This window comes from Pan troglodytes, chromosome 19 (assembly GCF_028858775.2).
Source record: "Pan troglodytes isolate AG18354 chromosome 19, NHGRI_mPanTro3-v2.0_pri, whole genome shotgun sequence".
Lineage (NCBI taxonomy): Eukaryota > Metazoa > Chordata > Mammalia > Primates > Hominidae > Pan > Pan troglodytes.
This window is the reverse complement of record NC_072417.2, coordinates 14018221-14034675: the sequence shown is the minus strand read 5'-3', so window position 1 is coordinate 14034675 and position 16455 is coordinate 14018221. Positions and strand designations below refer to the sequence as shown.

At 45.2% G+C, this 16455-nt stretch overlaps 2 protein-coding genes across 5 annotated transcripts in view; both read left to right on the top strand.

Moving 5' to 3' along the window:
- Nucleotides 1-2344, top strand: part of TRPV3 (transient receptor potential cation channel subfamily V member 3) — a 44333-nt gene extending 41989 nt beyond the window's left edge. For 2 of the 3 annotated variants that reach the window (XM_016931205.4, XM_016931203.4), the window contains 2 exons: nt 1565-1644; nt 2210-2344. In XM_016931205.4, the coding sequence (XP_016786694.2) occupies nt 1565-1644; nt 2210-2307 (178 nt within the window). In that variant the 3' untranslated portion in view covers nt 2308-2344. The remainder of the gene's footprint in view (nt 1-1564; nt 1645-2209) is intronic. The other variant, XM_016931204.4, reaches the window with a different exon arrangement.
- SPATA22 (spermatogenesis associated 22) overlaps nt 2334-16455 on the top strand; it is a 203198-nt gene continuing 189076 nt past the window's right edge. For both annotated transcript variants that reach the window (XM_016930505.3, XM_009431540.3), the window contains exon 1: nt 2334-2812. The gene's annotated coding sequence lies outside the window, so the exon portion shown is untranslated. The remainder of the gene's footprint in view (nt 2813-16455) is intronic.

The following is a 16455-nucleotide window of genomic DNA, read 5'->3' as shown; positions in this document are numbered from 1 at the left end:
CTCCCCTCTCTGCATTTTTCTTTCTTTTTATATTTTTTTTGAGACGGAATTTTGCTCTTGTTGCCCGGGCTGGAGTGCAATGGCACGATCTTAGCTCATTGCAACCTCTGCCTCCCGGGTTCAAGTGATTCTCCTGCCTCAGCCTCCCGAGTAGCTGGGACTACAGGCATGTGCCACCACACCTGGCTAATTTTTGTATTTTTAGTAGAGGCAGAGTTTCACCATGTTGGTCAGGCTGGTCTCGAACTCCTGACCTCAGGTGATCCACCCACCTCGGCCTCCCAAAGTGCTGGGATTACAGGCATGAGCCACCGCACCCAGCCCCTCTCTCTGCTTTTTTGGAGGTGCCTCCATGGTCTCTCTGTGTTCGCTATCTGGTTTAGGGAAGACCTGCCTGCTGGGTACTCCTTTTCCTGCTGTTTACCCTGGTGAGTTCCTGTGACCCCAGGTGACTTGACGCCCCTTTTGCCCCCGGCAGATGGAAAGTGACGCGGCTACTTGGACAGATCTCTGGCTTTTTGCATTTTTTCTTTAAAGTCCTTACACATCCTATGACCACCTTTTCTTTTTCTTTTCTTTTCTTTTTTTTTAAAAGGAGTTCCAGGCTGGAGTGCAGTGGTGTGATCTCTGCTCACTGCAACCTCCGCCTCCCCGGTTCAAGCGATTCTCCTGCCTCAGCCTCCCCACTAGCTGGGACTGCAGGCATATGCCACCACGCCTGGATAATTTTTGTATTTTTATTAGAGATGAGGTTTCATCATGTTGGCCAGGCTGGTCTTGAATTCCTGGCCTCAAGTGATCCACCCCCGTCGGCCTCCCAAAGTGCTGGGATTACAGGTGTAAGCCACGGTGCCCAGCCCCATGAACACCTTTTCTGATAAGCCCACCTCCTCCTACCCTGACCCAACTGCCTGAGCCTACAGACCACCTTCTTTGAGTATGACCATACCTTAACCCACTTCTCTGACTGAAACCGCACCCCGTGGAAAGCATCATTTCTGACTGCAATCATTACCCTAACAAACAGTTCTGATGTTGCCACCCTCACTCTAGAGATGTTCTCTGGGTGTGAATTGAAGTCACATCAATGCCTATGGTTGTATTCTAACACCTCAGACGCCACCCACTCTTGTTGGGGCGCTGACCCTAACCACAGGCTCTTCGTGCTTCCTCAACCCCTGCTACACTTGGAGTTTAATCTTCACACCCTTGCGGCCCGGGCCCTCCCTCTGTCTGTCCCTGCTTCCCCTTGGGCTGTCACCAGTCAGGCACAGCAGCTGTTGTCTGAAGTTGGACCCTTTACACCTGTCTGGGCAACTTGCAGGATTTCTGAGTCCCTACAATGGAAGGAGAACTGATTCTCTGAGGCCTGGGGACGTGGAGATGGGGATAGAGTTCAAACTCCAACAACTTTGGTGTGACCCCTCGGGTCAGGGGTGCTCCTGATCTCTAGGACAGACAGAAGGGGAGCTGTGTAGACACCAGGACGTCCCAAACGCAGGGCTATTTGTTTGTACTCAGTGAGGCACTGGTGAAATAGTAAGAATGATGATCACATTTGCAGGATCAATGAGGTGAAGTGGACTGAATGGAAGACGCACGTCTCCTTCCTTAACGAAGACCCGGGGCCTGTAAGACGAACAGGTACTGTCGCTGTGAGGTGACATGGTGTCCGCTCCTGTCTCAGACCATGTAACCTTGGGCAGATCAAGTCTAAGGGTCCTGACTTTCCCCATCTGTCAAATGGGAGGGTTGAATGGAAATGCTTCTTAGGTCTCTTCCAGCTCTGACTTTTAGAACCCTAGTTGGCACAACTTTTAAAATGGTGTAGCCCTAAGCCATAGAAACACATCATGCAGGCCGGGCGCGGTGGCTCGCGACTGTAATCCCAGCAGTTTGGGAGGCCGAGTCGGGTGAATCACCTGAGGTCAGGAGTTTGAGACCAGCCTGGCCAACATGGTGAAACCTTGTCTCTACTAAAGATACAAAAATTAGCCAAACGTGGTGGCAGGTGCCTATAATCCCAGCTACTCGAGAGGCTGAGTCAGGAGAATTGCTTGAACCTGGGAGGTGGAGGTTGCAGTGAGCTGAGATCACACCACTGCACTGCAGCCTGGGTGACAAGAGTGAAACTCCATCTCAAAAAAGAAAAAAAAGAAACACATTATGCAGAGTGATATATTTCTAAAACATATATTTTTTAAAAAAGCAGATTTCAACAAAATCCAAGATTCTTCCAGGAACAACAGCAAAACCACTCTCAATGCATTTGAAGAAATAGAGGAATTCCCGGAAACGTCGGTGTAGAAGCGGAACCCAGAGCTGGTGTGCGCGTGCGCTGTCTGGCGCTGCAGGCGGAGTCACCGACTCTGTGCAGAGAGGCTTTGAGGGATGATGGAGTCCGGCTCTGCTGGCCTAGAAGCAGAGTGCACCCTCGTGCTCAGTGCTCAGTGGGTGTCTGAACTGAGGGGCAGTTGTCAATTTGTCTGAGTGGGAAACATCCTGGATTTTGTTACTTGGCAAACAGCTGGTGTAAACCTACAGCCAGCAGCAGTCTGGAGCCTGGGAGCCTCCTGAAGTCCCGGGTGAAGCCTCTGGTTTTACCAATTGCAAGTCGGCTTGGCTGGGAGAGATGGATGGCGGGAAAGGGGCAGCAGTCTTGAGGAGCGGGGAGAGGAGTCTTTCCTCCTGCCAGCTTCCCCCGTCAGCCCCAACTCCAGCCCACACATTGTACCATCTCTTCTGCTGTGACTGGGTTGCCTGAATTTGTGGGAGACCCTTGATCCCATCCCAGAGTGTGCGGGGGACGGAGGTAAGCCGGATATCCGGGGGGAGGAGGGGAATGCGCTCTGGAAACACCCTTCCGGAACCCTTCGGGGAAAAGGAGACCATCCTTGGAGTGAACGTCCCCCTGACACCCCAAGGTTCAAACTGTCTCAAGCTGAGAGATGTTTTTAGTAGCATAATTAACACAGGGTTTTAACTTGCAATATGGAAAAGACATTTCAGTTGAGAATGAAAATTACTACAATGAAGTTTGTGATTTTAAAAGTGGAGACAGACTGGGGGCTTTGGGGCTGGATGTAAGTATTATATATTTGGCCTCAGGGTGCCCAGAGCAAGACAAAAAGCTTTTCTTCACACACACAAAAGTCTGCATGAGACACGCCGGGCAAGTCCTGCTGGGCCGCCGCGATCTGGGTGAAAGGGCCTGGCTCTTTTCCTCGTCCTGACCTCACAGCAGCGCATGCCTGTGTGCTGGGATCGTAGCTTCCGCTGAAGCAGAAATAGCAGCTGCTCGATCGATATCATCTTGGAACTCAGCAGTTAGTCGCATACCTCAGTATGTCTCAGTGGGGGAATTTAACAAAATGCCTCAACTGCTTTGGTACGAAGTATTTTTTTTTTTTTATTTTAACTGTGAATTTTGAAGCTGAAGGGGAAGCTTGTGAGAGAAAAGCATTTGCCAAGACTTTGAGCTTATTTTTAGGTCCTCATCCTCTGATGTTCTCTTTCTGAAATGACACGGAGTCAGTCTGGGGGGCAGAGGTGAAGTGGAGACGGAAGGATTTTCCAGGTGACTGGGGCCGAAACCACCAGAAAATCCACTCTGCCGCCATTATCTGGTGAAAGGATTCATGTAAAATGTTCGAGGTGGAATTATAAAAATAGTAACCATAAATGTTAATCTTAAATGGCAGAAATAGAAATTTGGCCTTCAGATAACATGGCGATAGATTAGTTCATCTGGCTTGAGGCAAACTGAAGAGTCCGGGCCTAGCAGTGCACTCTGGGCCAGTTTCTCTGCCCTGGGCCACTCTGTGTGCCAGACTAGCTGGACAGATAGAGACTCTGTGCCCCTGATGGGGCCGGCTGGGGAGAGGTGGGCTGGGGTGTGTGAGGCTTCACAATCCACAGCAGCCCCTGCCCTCACAGCTGACCCAGGGAGTAATCGCGTGCTCTAAGCCACGGTGGTCGGGGCAGGGCATGGGCCTCTGGAGAAGAGAAGATTTGAGGGGAACTGTCCTAGAGGCAGGAGGAGCAGATGTGTTTCAGAATGGGCAGAATTAGGAAATTGAGAAAGATTTTGGCTCAATAGAATCCAGCAACTGCTCCAGATGTTGGAGATGTTTAAGCAGAAGCTGGTTGAGCACTTAATGAGGAATGTTGTTGAAAATGGTCATTGGAAGAAGTTTAAGGTCCCTTTTAGCCTGGAGATTGTACAAATCAGCATTCCACATCTGGAGTTAGCTACCCGCATTAAGCCTGAACAGACATCTTGGTCTGAAAGGAAGTGGTTTGGATTCATGATGCCATGCTCCACATTATGGAGCTGGGAATTCCAGAATTGCTTTGACTCAGATATTAACGGAGAAAGTCATATCCATTAATGGATAAAGCCGTATCTGTTATGGATAAAGCCATATCCAGAGTTGCTTTGACTTGGATGTTAATGGATAAAGCCAATTATTGATTTCTTTCTATTTGCCTAACCTGCCAGCTTTTGTCCAAGTGGGGAATGGAGAGCCATATGGATGTTTGTCATCTCACATGTTTTGGTGATCTGCTGTCTGTGGGTCTGGATGGAATTTGTTGGCAAGACCATTTTCTGTATTGGATATTCTTCCCAACAGTGTCCACCCCAAAAGGCTTTCAGCCAAAATGTCTGAGCCTAGGTAGGTTTACCAAGGGAAGCCATAAGTCAAGAAGCATCAGAGTGAAAAGGAGCACTTCCTTCGTTTTACGCCCGGAGGCTAATGCTCCGAGAGCAATGTGTACTTGGGCAAAGTCATGCAGGAAGGTCATATCAGAGCTGTGGAGGCTGGAGTGTCCTGATTCTTGGACCACAGATGTCTCCCTGAGCCATTATTTATTTATTTTTAAAAAGCACAGTTATTCCATCATTTTGAGTCTTTGCATTTGGCTTATATTGGGGGACAGGACTATTTTCTCAGGTGCCTCATTTGGCAGTCAACATTGTCCCCTATGTTCCCTATGACTAGTTCAAAATTCAAGTGTGCCCACAGGGGTGCACAAAACCACACCCGTGCACACACACACCCTCACTCCCCCCACCTCCCCCCCACACCCCGTTGAACCCGTGGGTCTATCAGGACATCCTAAAACTCCGTGATTGACATTTTAGTAATTTCAGGGGAAAGTGTTTTCCAGGGATGGGGTCTCCCAGGCTCAGATAGTGCCTTTGGCTGCAAATGCTCCTTTAGCTAAACTTTTCCTCAGGAAGAATTCATTATTCTAGACATTATGTGATATATCTGTTAGGAATAAAAGGTGCTTAACCTTCCTCCCTGGGATGTGGGAGAAGGTGCTGGAGGTTGTACTGTGAAGTCTTTAGGCTCTTAGAAGGCTCCAGCCTGAGAGAGCCCAGTATTATTGACATTCCTTTCCTTCCTCAAGGCCTGGTGACCTGTGACCTTTCGCTCTGGGCAGGGCCCAGGTAGATGGGCCGACATCCGGGCCTGTAAGCCGTACTTGATTTCTGCATTGATTTACATATTTTTTACTGTGATCTTGGTTCCAAACACAGAATTGTCACCCCATTCTCCTTGAATGTGCCGGATCCTTGTAAATTCTCATTTACCTACTTGTTCTTAGTGTGTATGTGTGTGCGAAACTCTATGTTCAAGAAAGAAATCATACAAAGAGTAAGAACATGTTTGTGCCATTGAAGAAATGGTTTTTTGATTTCTAATAAATATTTATTTTGCCTCGTTATGGCCACGTTTTATCCTTGCGTTAGGTGTGCCAATGTGCAGACTGACTAGAAACCCTAGAGTGTCGTTAACAGGAGTGGGTAAAGGGAAGGCCCATTTTTGGACCTGGAGCGTTATCATTGGTTCCGGCTTAGGAACAGAGCCAGCAAGCCATAAGGCATGTCACCTTTGTACGTATTTGCATCTCAAAGCGCATTCACATCAGGTAGCCAATTCGAACCACTCAGCAGCTTTGGAAGCAGTTTGAATAAAAGGAGACTCAGGGGCTTGAAGTGATGTGCCCAGGGATTCACAGCCACATAATGTCAGTGGTTCAGGCCATGAAAGCCCTCAAAGAGTGCTCTATCCACTTCTGCACAGCAAAACACACTACCGTCAGAGTGAACAGGCAACCTACAGAATAGGAAAAAATTTTTGCCATCTACCCATCTGACAAAGGTCTAATATCCAGAATTTACAAGTAACTTAAACATATTTACAAGAAAAAAACAACCCCATCAAAAAGTGGGCAAAGGATATGAACAGACACTTCTCAAAAGAAGACATTTACGTGGCCAACAAACATATGAAAAAAAGCTCATCATCACTGGTCATTAGAGAAATGCAAATCAAAACCACAGTGAGATACCATCTCACGCCAGTCAGAATGGCGATTATTAAAAAGTCAGGAAACAATAGATGCTGGAGAGGCTGTGGAGAAATAGGAACACTTTTACACTGTTGGTGGGAATGCAAATTAGTTCAACAATTGAGGAAGACAGTATGGTGATTCCTCAAAGATCCACAACCAGAAATACCATTTGACCCAGCAATCCCATTACTGAGTATACACCCAAAGGAATGTAAATCATTCTACTATAAAGACACATGCACACATATGTTTATTGCAGCACTATTTACAATAGCAAAGACATGGAACCAACCCAAATGCCCATCAATGATAGACTGGATAAAGAAAATGTGTTATATCTACACCACGGAATACTATACAGCCATAAAAAGGAATGAGATCATGTCTTTTGTAGGAACATGGATGAAGCTGGAAGCCATCATCCTCAGCAAACTAACACAGGAATAGAAAACCAAACACCACATGTTCTCACTCATCAGTGGAGTTGAACATTGAGAACATATGGACACAGAGACGGGAACAACACACACCAGGGCCTGTTAGGGGGTAGGGGGTGAGGGGAGGGAACTTAGAGGATGGATCAATAGGTGCAGCAAAGCACCATGGCACACGTATACCTATGTAACAAACCTACATGTTCTGCACCTGTATCCCCCCCTTTTTTTTTGGAAGAAATAAAACGAGGGCTCTATCCATCATGGCTGTTGGCTGTCAAATTATTTTGAGTGAATAGAAACCCATGGTTCCACCTGGAGAACAGAAGGTATAAATCCCTCCTGTCCACCACACAGGATTTTCATGAGGAGGCAATGAGAGAATAGATAGGAAAGAGCTGACGTTGTTACTATCATTGTTGCCGATCAGCCTAATTCATAGGTATATTCAGTTCTTCATTCCTTTGAGTGATTTCATAAGGATGGCAGTTCTTAACTTGAATGCCAAGTCTTTTTTTTTGTTTTTTTTATTATACTTTAAGCTTTAGGGTACATGTGCACAATGTGCAGGTTAGTTACATATGTATACATGTGCCATGCTGGTGCGCTGCACCCGTTAACTCGTCATTTAGCATTAGGTATTTCTCCTAATGCTATCCCTCCCCCCTCCCCCCACCCCACAACAGTCCCCAGAGTGTGATGTTCCCCTTCCTGTGTCCATGTGTTCTCATTGTTCAATTCCCATCTATGAGTGAGAACATGCGGTGTTTGGTTTTTTGTCCTTGTGATAGTTTACTGAGAATGATGATTTCCAATTTCATCCATGTCCCTACAAAGGATATGAACTCATCATTTTTTTTATGGCTGCATAGTATTCCATGGTGTATATGTGCCACATTTTCTTAATCCAGTCTATCATTGTTGGACATTTGGGTTGGTTCCAAGTCTTTGCTATTGTGAATAGTGCCGCAATAAACATACGTGTGCATGTGTCTTTATAGCAGCATGATTTATAGTCCGTTGGGTATATACCCAGTAATGGGATGGCTGGGTCAAATGGTATTTCTAGTTCTAGATCCCTGAGGAATCGCCACACTGACTTCCACAATGGTTGAACTAGTTTACAGTCCCACCAACAGTGTAAAAGTGTTCCTATTTCTCCACATCCTCTCCAGCACCTGTTGTTTCCTGACTTTTTAATGATTGCCATTCTAACTGGTGTGAGATGGTATCTCATTGTGGTTTTGATTTGCATTTCTCTGATGGAATGCCAAGTCTTGACTGCTTGTCTTGATGGGTTGTGGAACTTGCAACCAATTTGTTAATAAGTGAAATACTGCATTTGGTGAATTATTTACTTAATTCAGATGATTCCCAGAATAACTTCCTTCACTGGGATGTATCTTGTTGAGTGGCAGCAAGACAGGGATTGTACGTGATTCACATCCTAGCTTAATAGGCGTTAGTCCAAAACTTAGGAATGTGCCATCCATGGGGATGTTTTGGGTGGACGGGTAGAAAAAGGGTGGAAACCCTTGTCATAGGATATATTTCTGGGAAGGAGATGCCTAGGTCAATAGTTTTCAACATTTTTATGGTTCTTGATACTGTGAAAAATTATCTCCCCAAAGGATTCCTTCAATGCGTTCAGCCTTTGAGATTGTATGCTACACTGTTTACAAAGCTCTTCCGATCATGTTGGTTATTGTTTTGTAGGTTTGGTGAGTGTCGTATCCCAGTTTAATAGGTAGGGAAATCGAGACTTGGAGACAGATGGAATGACATGCGAAGTTCACAATCCTTTTTCCTGGCTGGAGGATCCAGGTTCTCTGAAGTTTAGTTAGTCTAGTATCAAGAACTACCATTTTTCTCACTGCACCAGCAACCCCTCTGACAGTAACAGCAAAGTTCTGCAGAAAGGATTCAGTCCAACTCAAAAAATGTATCTCACTTACTATGTGTGAAGATTTAGAACCAATTCAACAAAAATTGAACATGAAGTATGGGCAATGATAGATGATACAAATATAAGTAAGACAGTTTCTTCCATTTAAGATGGTGGTAGGAGGGGAGAAGGACATGAATATTTATAAAGTGCCATGCACTTTACATACATGTCTCATTTAATGTTTATAGCAACCCTTGTTACTGTCCAGCTGTTCCATTTCTTTCATCGGTTTTCTGTTTTATTTTTTAAAACCATCATATTTTGTTATTTCAAAACCATCATACTTCTTAAACCTGTGACCCCACCATTTCCATATCAATAGCTGTAGTTGGTTTTATCCCTTATTTTACAGTGAAAATGGAAGCCATAAGTTGGAAACACCTTCAACTTCTGACCACCAAACCTGTGAATTTATTTGCACCCACATTCCTAAGCTTTGGTTGCCTTCCCCTCCCCACTCCCTCCTCCCCTCCCTCCCTCCCTCCCTTCCTTCCTTCTCTTTTCCTTCTCTCTCTCTTTCTGTCTTTCTGACAGAGTCTTGCCCTGTCACCCAGGCTGGAGTGCAATGGCATGATCTCGGCTCACTGCAACCTCCACCTCCCGGCTTCAAGCAGTTCTCCTGCCTCAGCTTCACAAGTAGCTGGGACTACAAGCACCCACCACCAAGCCCGGGTAATTTTTTGTATTTTTAGTAGAGATGGGGTTTCACCATGTTGGCCAGGCTGGTCTCAAACTCCTGACCTCAGGTGATCCACCTGCCTCAGCCTCCCGAAGCGCTGGGATTACAGGTCCCTGTGCGCGACCCTGCCTTTCACTTAGAGCAAGAAAACTCCTGTCTAGGGACCTCTCTCTATGCTCTCTATGCTCTTGAGCTTTCTTATGTTTCAAGACTGTGAAAGTTATTCTTTCCCTTAATATGTAGTTTCTAAAAATGACGTTTTTCTGTTAAACATTTAGTCTATCTGTAGCTAATGGGGCTTTAGTATTTTTTCCCCTTAATTATACTACATTAATCCCCTACAGACCTCAGTTTTTTGGTTGACTTTGTTTGCTAGTCAAGTTCCTGTTCTTTTCTTGGCAGAATGGGGGAAACTTTAGTGCTGTTTTTGCTCTGATGGGATGTAAGCTTCTGAGCTGTGCCATTGACTTTGTGGTGTGTGCAGGTACCTCCCTGGAGTTTCATATTGTGCAACCCACCAAGCCTGATGGGGCAGCCCTGGGCGAAGTCCTCTCTGAGTGACCCTCTCAGTCATCGGCTTGGTAGGTGTTCAGGAACTACTGTCTGCCAAGTACTAGACTAGGGTTTTTGGTGTGTCTGCTTTGGGAACAGGCATACAAAGGTCTCTACAGGTAGATCACAAGCCTCTTGAAGGCAGTATGTGTGGGAAGTATAGAGATATTAGAAAAGCAGCCGGGCATGGTGGCTCACGCCTGTAATCCCAGCACTTTGGGAGGCCAAGGTGGGCAGATCACCTGAGGTCAGGAGTTCGAGACCAGCCTGACCAATATGATGAAACCCCATCTCTACTAAAAATATAAAAATTAGCCAGGCTTGCTGGCGCATGCCTGTAATCTAAACTACTCAGGAGGCTGAGGCACGAGAATCGCTGGAACCCGGGAGGCAGAGGCTGCAGTGAGCCGAGATCATGCCACTGTACTGCAGCATGGGTGACAGAGTGAGACTCCGTCTCAAAAAAAAACAAAAAACAAAAAACAACAAACAAACAAACAAAAAACCCCTAAGCAGCTATTTCCCTCCAGACTCTGTTTTTGTCGGATATGCAAATACGGGCCTTCAGACGCTCCCTGGTCCTGCTGCCCTGGAACATCCATGACCTATATAGGCCTCTCTCCCTGGTCACCCCCATGGGACTCTCAGGCTTCAGGGTTTCCCCAGCTGCCACTTTTCATTTGCTCCTCCTATTGGAGCACTGCCTGTATGTGGTTCACCATTCCCACCCTCTGTGGTCTCCAGTGGCTATCTTGGGGTCACCCTTGTGAGGGAAGTGACAACCCGCTCTTCCAAAGAAGCCCTTCCAGATAGCTTCACACTCAGCAGAGCAACTCTCATTTATCCAGCAAAACGCACTGAGCTCCTTCTATGTGTAAAGTGCTGTGGGTACGACAAAGAATAAGACAAATGCTATCCCTGCTTTCTTGGAGCTTTTGCAGTTTAATCAGAGACCGACAATAACTTCCCCTGCCCCAGTGTCATAAAGCATTACGGTTGCAATTTGGGTAAGTGCCAGTCTAGTACTGGCAATGAGCTTGTATAACAGAGTGGCCTAACCTAGCCTGAGTCATGTTTAAGAGTAAGCGTCATTTAGCTAATGGAAGTGTGGAGATGGGGAAGGGTTTCAGTAAGTGGGAAAAATGTGGGCAATGGTGGTAGGGAACTTTGTGCATCTGAGGACTGGAGAAGTCTTATGTGGCCAAATTGCTGGGAGCAAGGGGCCAAGTGACATGAAATAAGGCTAGAGGGGTGGGCAGAGGCCAGTGCATGTAGGACTTGGACAGCCGTGGTGAGGCTTTGAGATCTCATAACAAGGGTAAGAAGCCACCAAAGGATTGTAAACAGGGGAATTGTTGAGTGTGAACATTTCCTTGTTTTAGCCTGGTGCGGCGGCTCCTGCCTGTAATCCCGGCACTCTTGGAGGCCGAGGCAGGTGGATCATCTGAGTTCGGGGGTTTGAGACCAGCCTGACCAACATGGAGAAACCCCGTCTCTACTAAAAAAATACAAAATTAGCCGGGCATGGTGGCGCATGCCTATAATCCCAGCTACTCAACAGGCTGAGGCGGTAGAATCGCTTGAACCCAGGAGGCAGAGGTTGCGGTGAGCCGAGATCATGCTATTGCTCTCCAGCTTGGGCAGCAAGAGTGAAACTCCATCTCAAAAAAAAAAAAAAAAAAAAAAAAAAGAAAATTTCCTTTTTTTTTTCCCATGGATTTGCAGACTTAAATGGTTGTTTTTTCCTTCCACTGTCCTTTGGGACATAGTAACAGTCTGGAGGGTGTAAAACGAAGTGTTTCACTTGGGAGTGATGGGGACAGTTCTCAGGAGGTGACTGGGAAGGAAGATAAAAAGAAAGGCAGGGCCATTGGTGGAAGACGAAGATGTTCCAGTAGAGAAGGGATGTTTGAGCATGCTCATTTATTCAACTCACCTCTATTGGTCACTTTCTAGATTGTAGACATCGAAAAAGACACTGCTGATGCCCTCAAGATGGGATAGAAGGAGGGGCAAAGTGGCAACAAAGTCAGGTCGACGAAGACCATGTTGGCTATGAAATGAAAGTTGGGTTGCATTTTGAAGGAGAAAAAGGCATTATTGGCTAGAGCGCAGTCTGAGGTGGGGTGGGAGGTGGAGGACAGTGGGGGAGAATTCTGGGTAGGGGAGTCAGTCTGTGTAAAGGCCTAGAGGAATAAACAGCGGGAAGGACACTGGAGTGGAGATGGCCCAAAGGGAGACGAGTGTAGGGAGGCGTCGGGGAGGGAGGGCAGATCAGGAAGGGCCTTTTGTGCTAGGAATTTGAACTTCAGTGATTTGTTAAGTATGTATTCTGTGCTAAGCACTGAGCTAAGTGCTTATATGTCTTAGCCCACTTAATCCTCAGAGTAACCCCATGAAAGGGGCACTATTATTATTATCATTCCCATTTTATAAATGAGAAAAATGCAAATGTAGATTGTTGGAAATAATCAAAGTAAAATAAAACTCAAAGTGGCTAAAACCACACAGCAATATGTTATAGATTAAAAACAAACCAACCACACATCTAATTAGAAACTTTAAAGACTGTAAAAGGGAAAATTAGACTTGATAGGAATAATCAACCCTGAAACCGACTGAAACCACAGTGATATAAATTGTACATTGTAAATTTTACAAATAACTAAAATTTGAGGGAAGAATATTCTTGCCAAAATTTACATCTGGAAAAAGCTGACCTAGAAAAATTGGACTCAGAAATAGGACACAATGGAACATTCACAGCAGGAGAAGGAAGCTTGGTAAAACTTATGTACAAAAGCTGATAAATCACATTTTTACTACAGAATTCAGAAGGAAGAGAGTTTATTCCAATGTAAATAATTTTGGTAAAGTACAAAAATAGAAAAAAATGCTGAAAAATTTAGAAAGAATATGGGCTTTCCAGAACACTGAGTATGGAGTAAAACTGGCATAGTGGGGTTCACTTTGGAAGAATGAAAATGTATAAATATATAATATTTATTTATTTATTCATTCATTCATTCATTCCAGATAATGTTAGTATTTTTGGTAAATACATTTGAAACTATGATTATGGATTCATTGGGGGTACAGATCATGGGATAAAAACGCTCTTTATTGGCTGCTGTGGCCTAAGAGGATGGCGGGGAGGGCCCTGGTGGGACTGGAGAGGGAGGGGGTGGCGTCCAGCAGAAGGTCCTTTGAGGAGAAGAATCATGGGAGGCAAGGGATTTGGGCATTTAGGACGTGGCAGGACTTCTTGAAAGACTGTATTTGCAAACCATAGCTGTGGGTCACATTTCTATGTGTGTCCAGTGCCCTGTTGTTGACTTTCACCACCTCTCCTGGCAACAGCTGGAGCCCAAAGACCTCCTCACACCTTGCCTGGGAATAAGGGTGGGCATATTCTTTCAAAATGAGAAGTGACAGCTGTGAAGAATAGGCCTCTTCCAAATTTTCCATGTTGGGAAGAAACATTAGCTCCTCAGGGGGTGCGTGAGGTGTCTGAAGGAGGTTCTCTGCTCCATGAGGTCAGTGCAGAGCAGTGGGCATGCCACAGTAGCAATGCTGTGTGGGTTACTGTTTGTGGACAAAGGGCCATTCAGTTTCTTAATATAGTCATATGTCATCTTTACCATTAAGCCCTTGTTTCTCTTTCATATTTCATCTACAAAACAGCACTTAAAAGTCTCCTCTGGATTTCGCAACGAATGCTGAAGTTTATAGACTGGACGCTTAGTATATTACCATTAACCCAAATATAAAAATTGAAAAAAATAGCAAGCCTGCACAACTCGTTTCTACTAGCACTTATACATTACAGGCATACCTCAGACATATTTCAGCCTTGGCTCCAGATCGCCACAATAAAACAAACATTATAACAGATGAGCCACACATATTTTTTGATTTTCCAGTACATGTAAAAGTTATGCTCACACTATATGTAGTATGTTAAATGTGTAATAGCATTATATCTAAAACATGTACATTCCTTCATTAAAAATGCTTTATTGCTAAAAAAGCTAACCATCATTTGAGCTTTCAGCAATTCATGATCTTTTTGCTGGTGGAGGGCCTTGCCTTGATGATGGCTGCCTGATCAGGGTGGTGGGCACTGAGGGTTGGGATGGCTGTGACAATTTCTTAAAATAAAACAATGAAGTTCGCTGCATTGATTGACTCTTCCTTTCATGAAAGATTTCTCTGTAGCATGAAATGCTGTTTAATAACATTTTATTCACAGTAGAACTCATTTTTTTTTTTTTTGAGATGGAGGCTCGCTGTGTCCACCAGGCTGGAGTGCAGTGGCGCAGTCTTGGCTCACTGCAACCTCTGCCTCCTGGGTTCAAGTGATCCTCCTGCCTCAGCCTCCCAAGTAGCTGGGACTACAGGCACGTGCCGCCACGCCTGGCTAATATGTTTGTATTTTTAGTAGAGAGGGGGTTTCACCATGTTGGCCAGGCTGGTCTCGAACTCCTTACCTCAGGTGATCTGTCTGCCTTGGCCTCCCAAAGTGCTAGGATGACAGGCATGAGCCACTTCTCCCAGCCGAACTCATTTCAAAATAGGAGTCAATCCTCTTAAACCCTGCTGCTGCTTTATCAACTATGTTTACGTAATATTCTAAATCCTTTGTCATTTCAACAGTGTTCACAGCATCTGCAACAAGAGTAGATTGCAGCCAAGAAACCACTTTTTTGCTCATTTATAAGAAGCGACTCCTCATCCATTCAAGTGTGATCATGAGATTGCAGCAATTCAGTTACATCTTCAGGCTCCACTTCTCATTCTCTTGCTGTACATCTGCATGACTTCCTTTACTCAAGTCTCGCATTCCTCAGAGTCATCCAAGAGGGTTGGAATTCACTTTTTCCAAACTCCTGTTAATGTTGATATTTTGATCTCCTCCCACGGATCCTGAATGTTCTTAATGGCATCTGGAATGCTGAATCCTTTCCAGAGGTTTTCTGTTTACTTTGCCCAGCTCCATCAGAGGAATCACTATCTATGGCAGCTATAGCCTTATGAAATGATTTTTTTCTTCCTTTCTTTTTTTTCTTTTTTCTCCCCTCCCCCAGCCTGACATGTATTTCTTAAATAGTTAGATTTGAAAGTCACAATGACGCCTTGATCCGTGGGCTTCGGCTGGATGTTGTGGTAGCAGGCACGAAAACAATGCTAATCTCTTCGCACATCTCCAGCAGAGCTCTTGGGTAACATGGTGTATTGTCAATCAGCAGTAGTATTTTGAAAGGAATTTTTTTTTTCCCAAGCAGTAGGTCTCAACAGCGGACTTAAAATATACAGTAAACCATGCCGCAAACAGATGTGCTGCCAGCGAGGCTTTCTTGTTCCATTTATAGTTCTCAGACACAGCAGGTTTAGCATCAGTCTTCAGAGTCCTAGGATTTTTGGGCCGGGCGTGGTGGCTCATGCCTGTAATCCCAGCACTTTGGGAGGCCGAGGCAGGCGGATCATGAGGTCAGGAGATCGAGACCATCCTGGCTAACACAGTGAAACCCCATCTCTACTAAAAAAATGCAAAAAATTAGCCGGGCGTGGTGGCAGGCACCTGTAATCTCAGCTACTGGGGAGGCTGAGGCAGGAGAATGGCATGAACCTGGGAGGCGGAGCTTGCAGTGAGCCGAGATTGCACCACTGCACTCCAGCCTGGACGACAGAGCAAGACTCTGTCTCAAAAAAAAAAAACAAAAAAAAAACCCAAGAGTTTTAGGATTTTTGAAACAGTTAATGAGCTTTGGCTTTAACCGAAAGTCACCAGCTGTGTTAGCTCTTAAGAGAGTCAGGCTGTCCTTTGAAGCTTTGAAGCTAGGCATTCATTTCTCCCCTCTAGCTAGGAAAGTCCTAGATAGCATCTTCTTCCAATAGAAGGCTGTTTCAACTACACTGAAGATCCGTTGTTTAGTGTAGCCATCTTTGTCAATGATTTTAGCTACATCTTCTGGATAACTTGCTACAGCTTCCACATCAGCAAGTTGCTGGTTCGCTTTCCACTTGTAGGTTTTGGAGCTGTCTTCTTTCCTTAAACCTTGTGAACCAACCTCTCCCAGCTTCCTGCAGCTTCCTCACCTTTCTCAGCCTTCACAGAATTGAAGAGAGTTAGGGCCTTGCTCTGGGTCATGCTTTGGCTTAATGTTGTGGCTGGTTTGATCTTCTATCCAGACCACTAAAACTGTCTCCATATCAGCAATAAGGTTGTTTTGCTTTCTTATCATTTGTGTGTGTGCACTGGAGTAGAATTTTTAATTTTCTTCAAGATCCTTTTCTTTGAATTCACAACTTGGCTAACCAGTGCAAGAGGCCTAGCTTTCAGCCTGTCTCAGCTTTTGACATGCCTTCCTTGCTAAGCTTAATTTCTAGAAGTATGACCCTTTCTTTCACTTGAACACACAGAGGCTGCTGTAGACTTATTAATTATTGTGTCTCAAGGAACAGGGAGGCCAGAG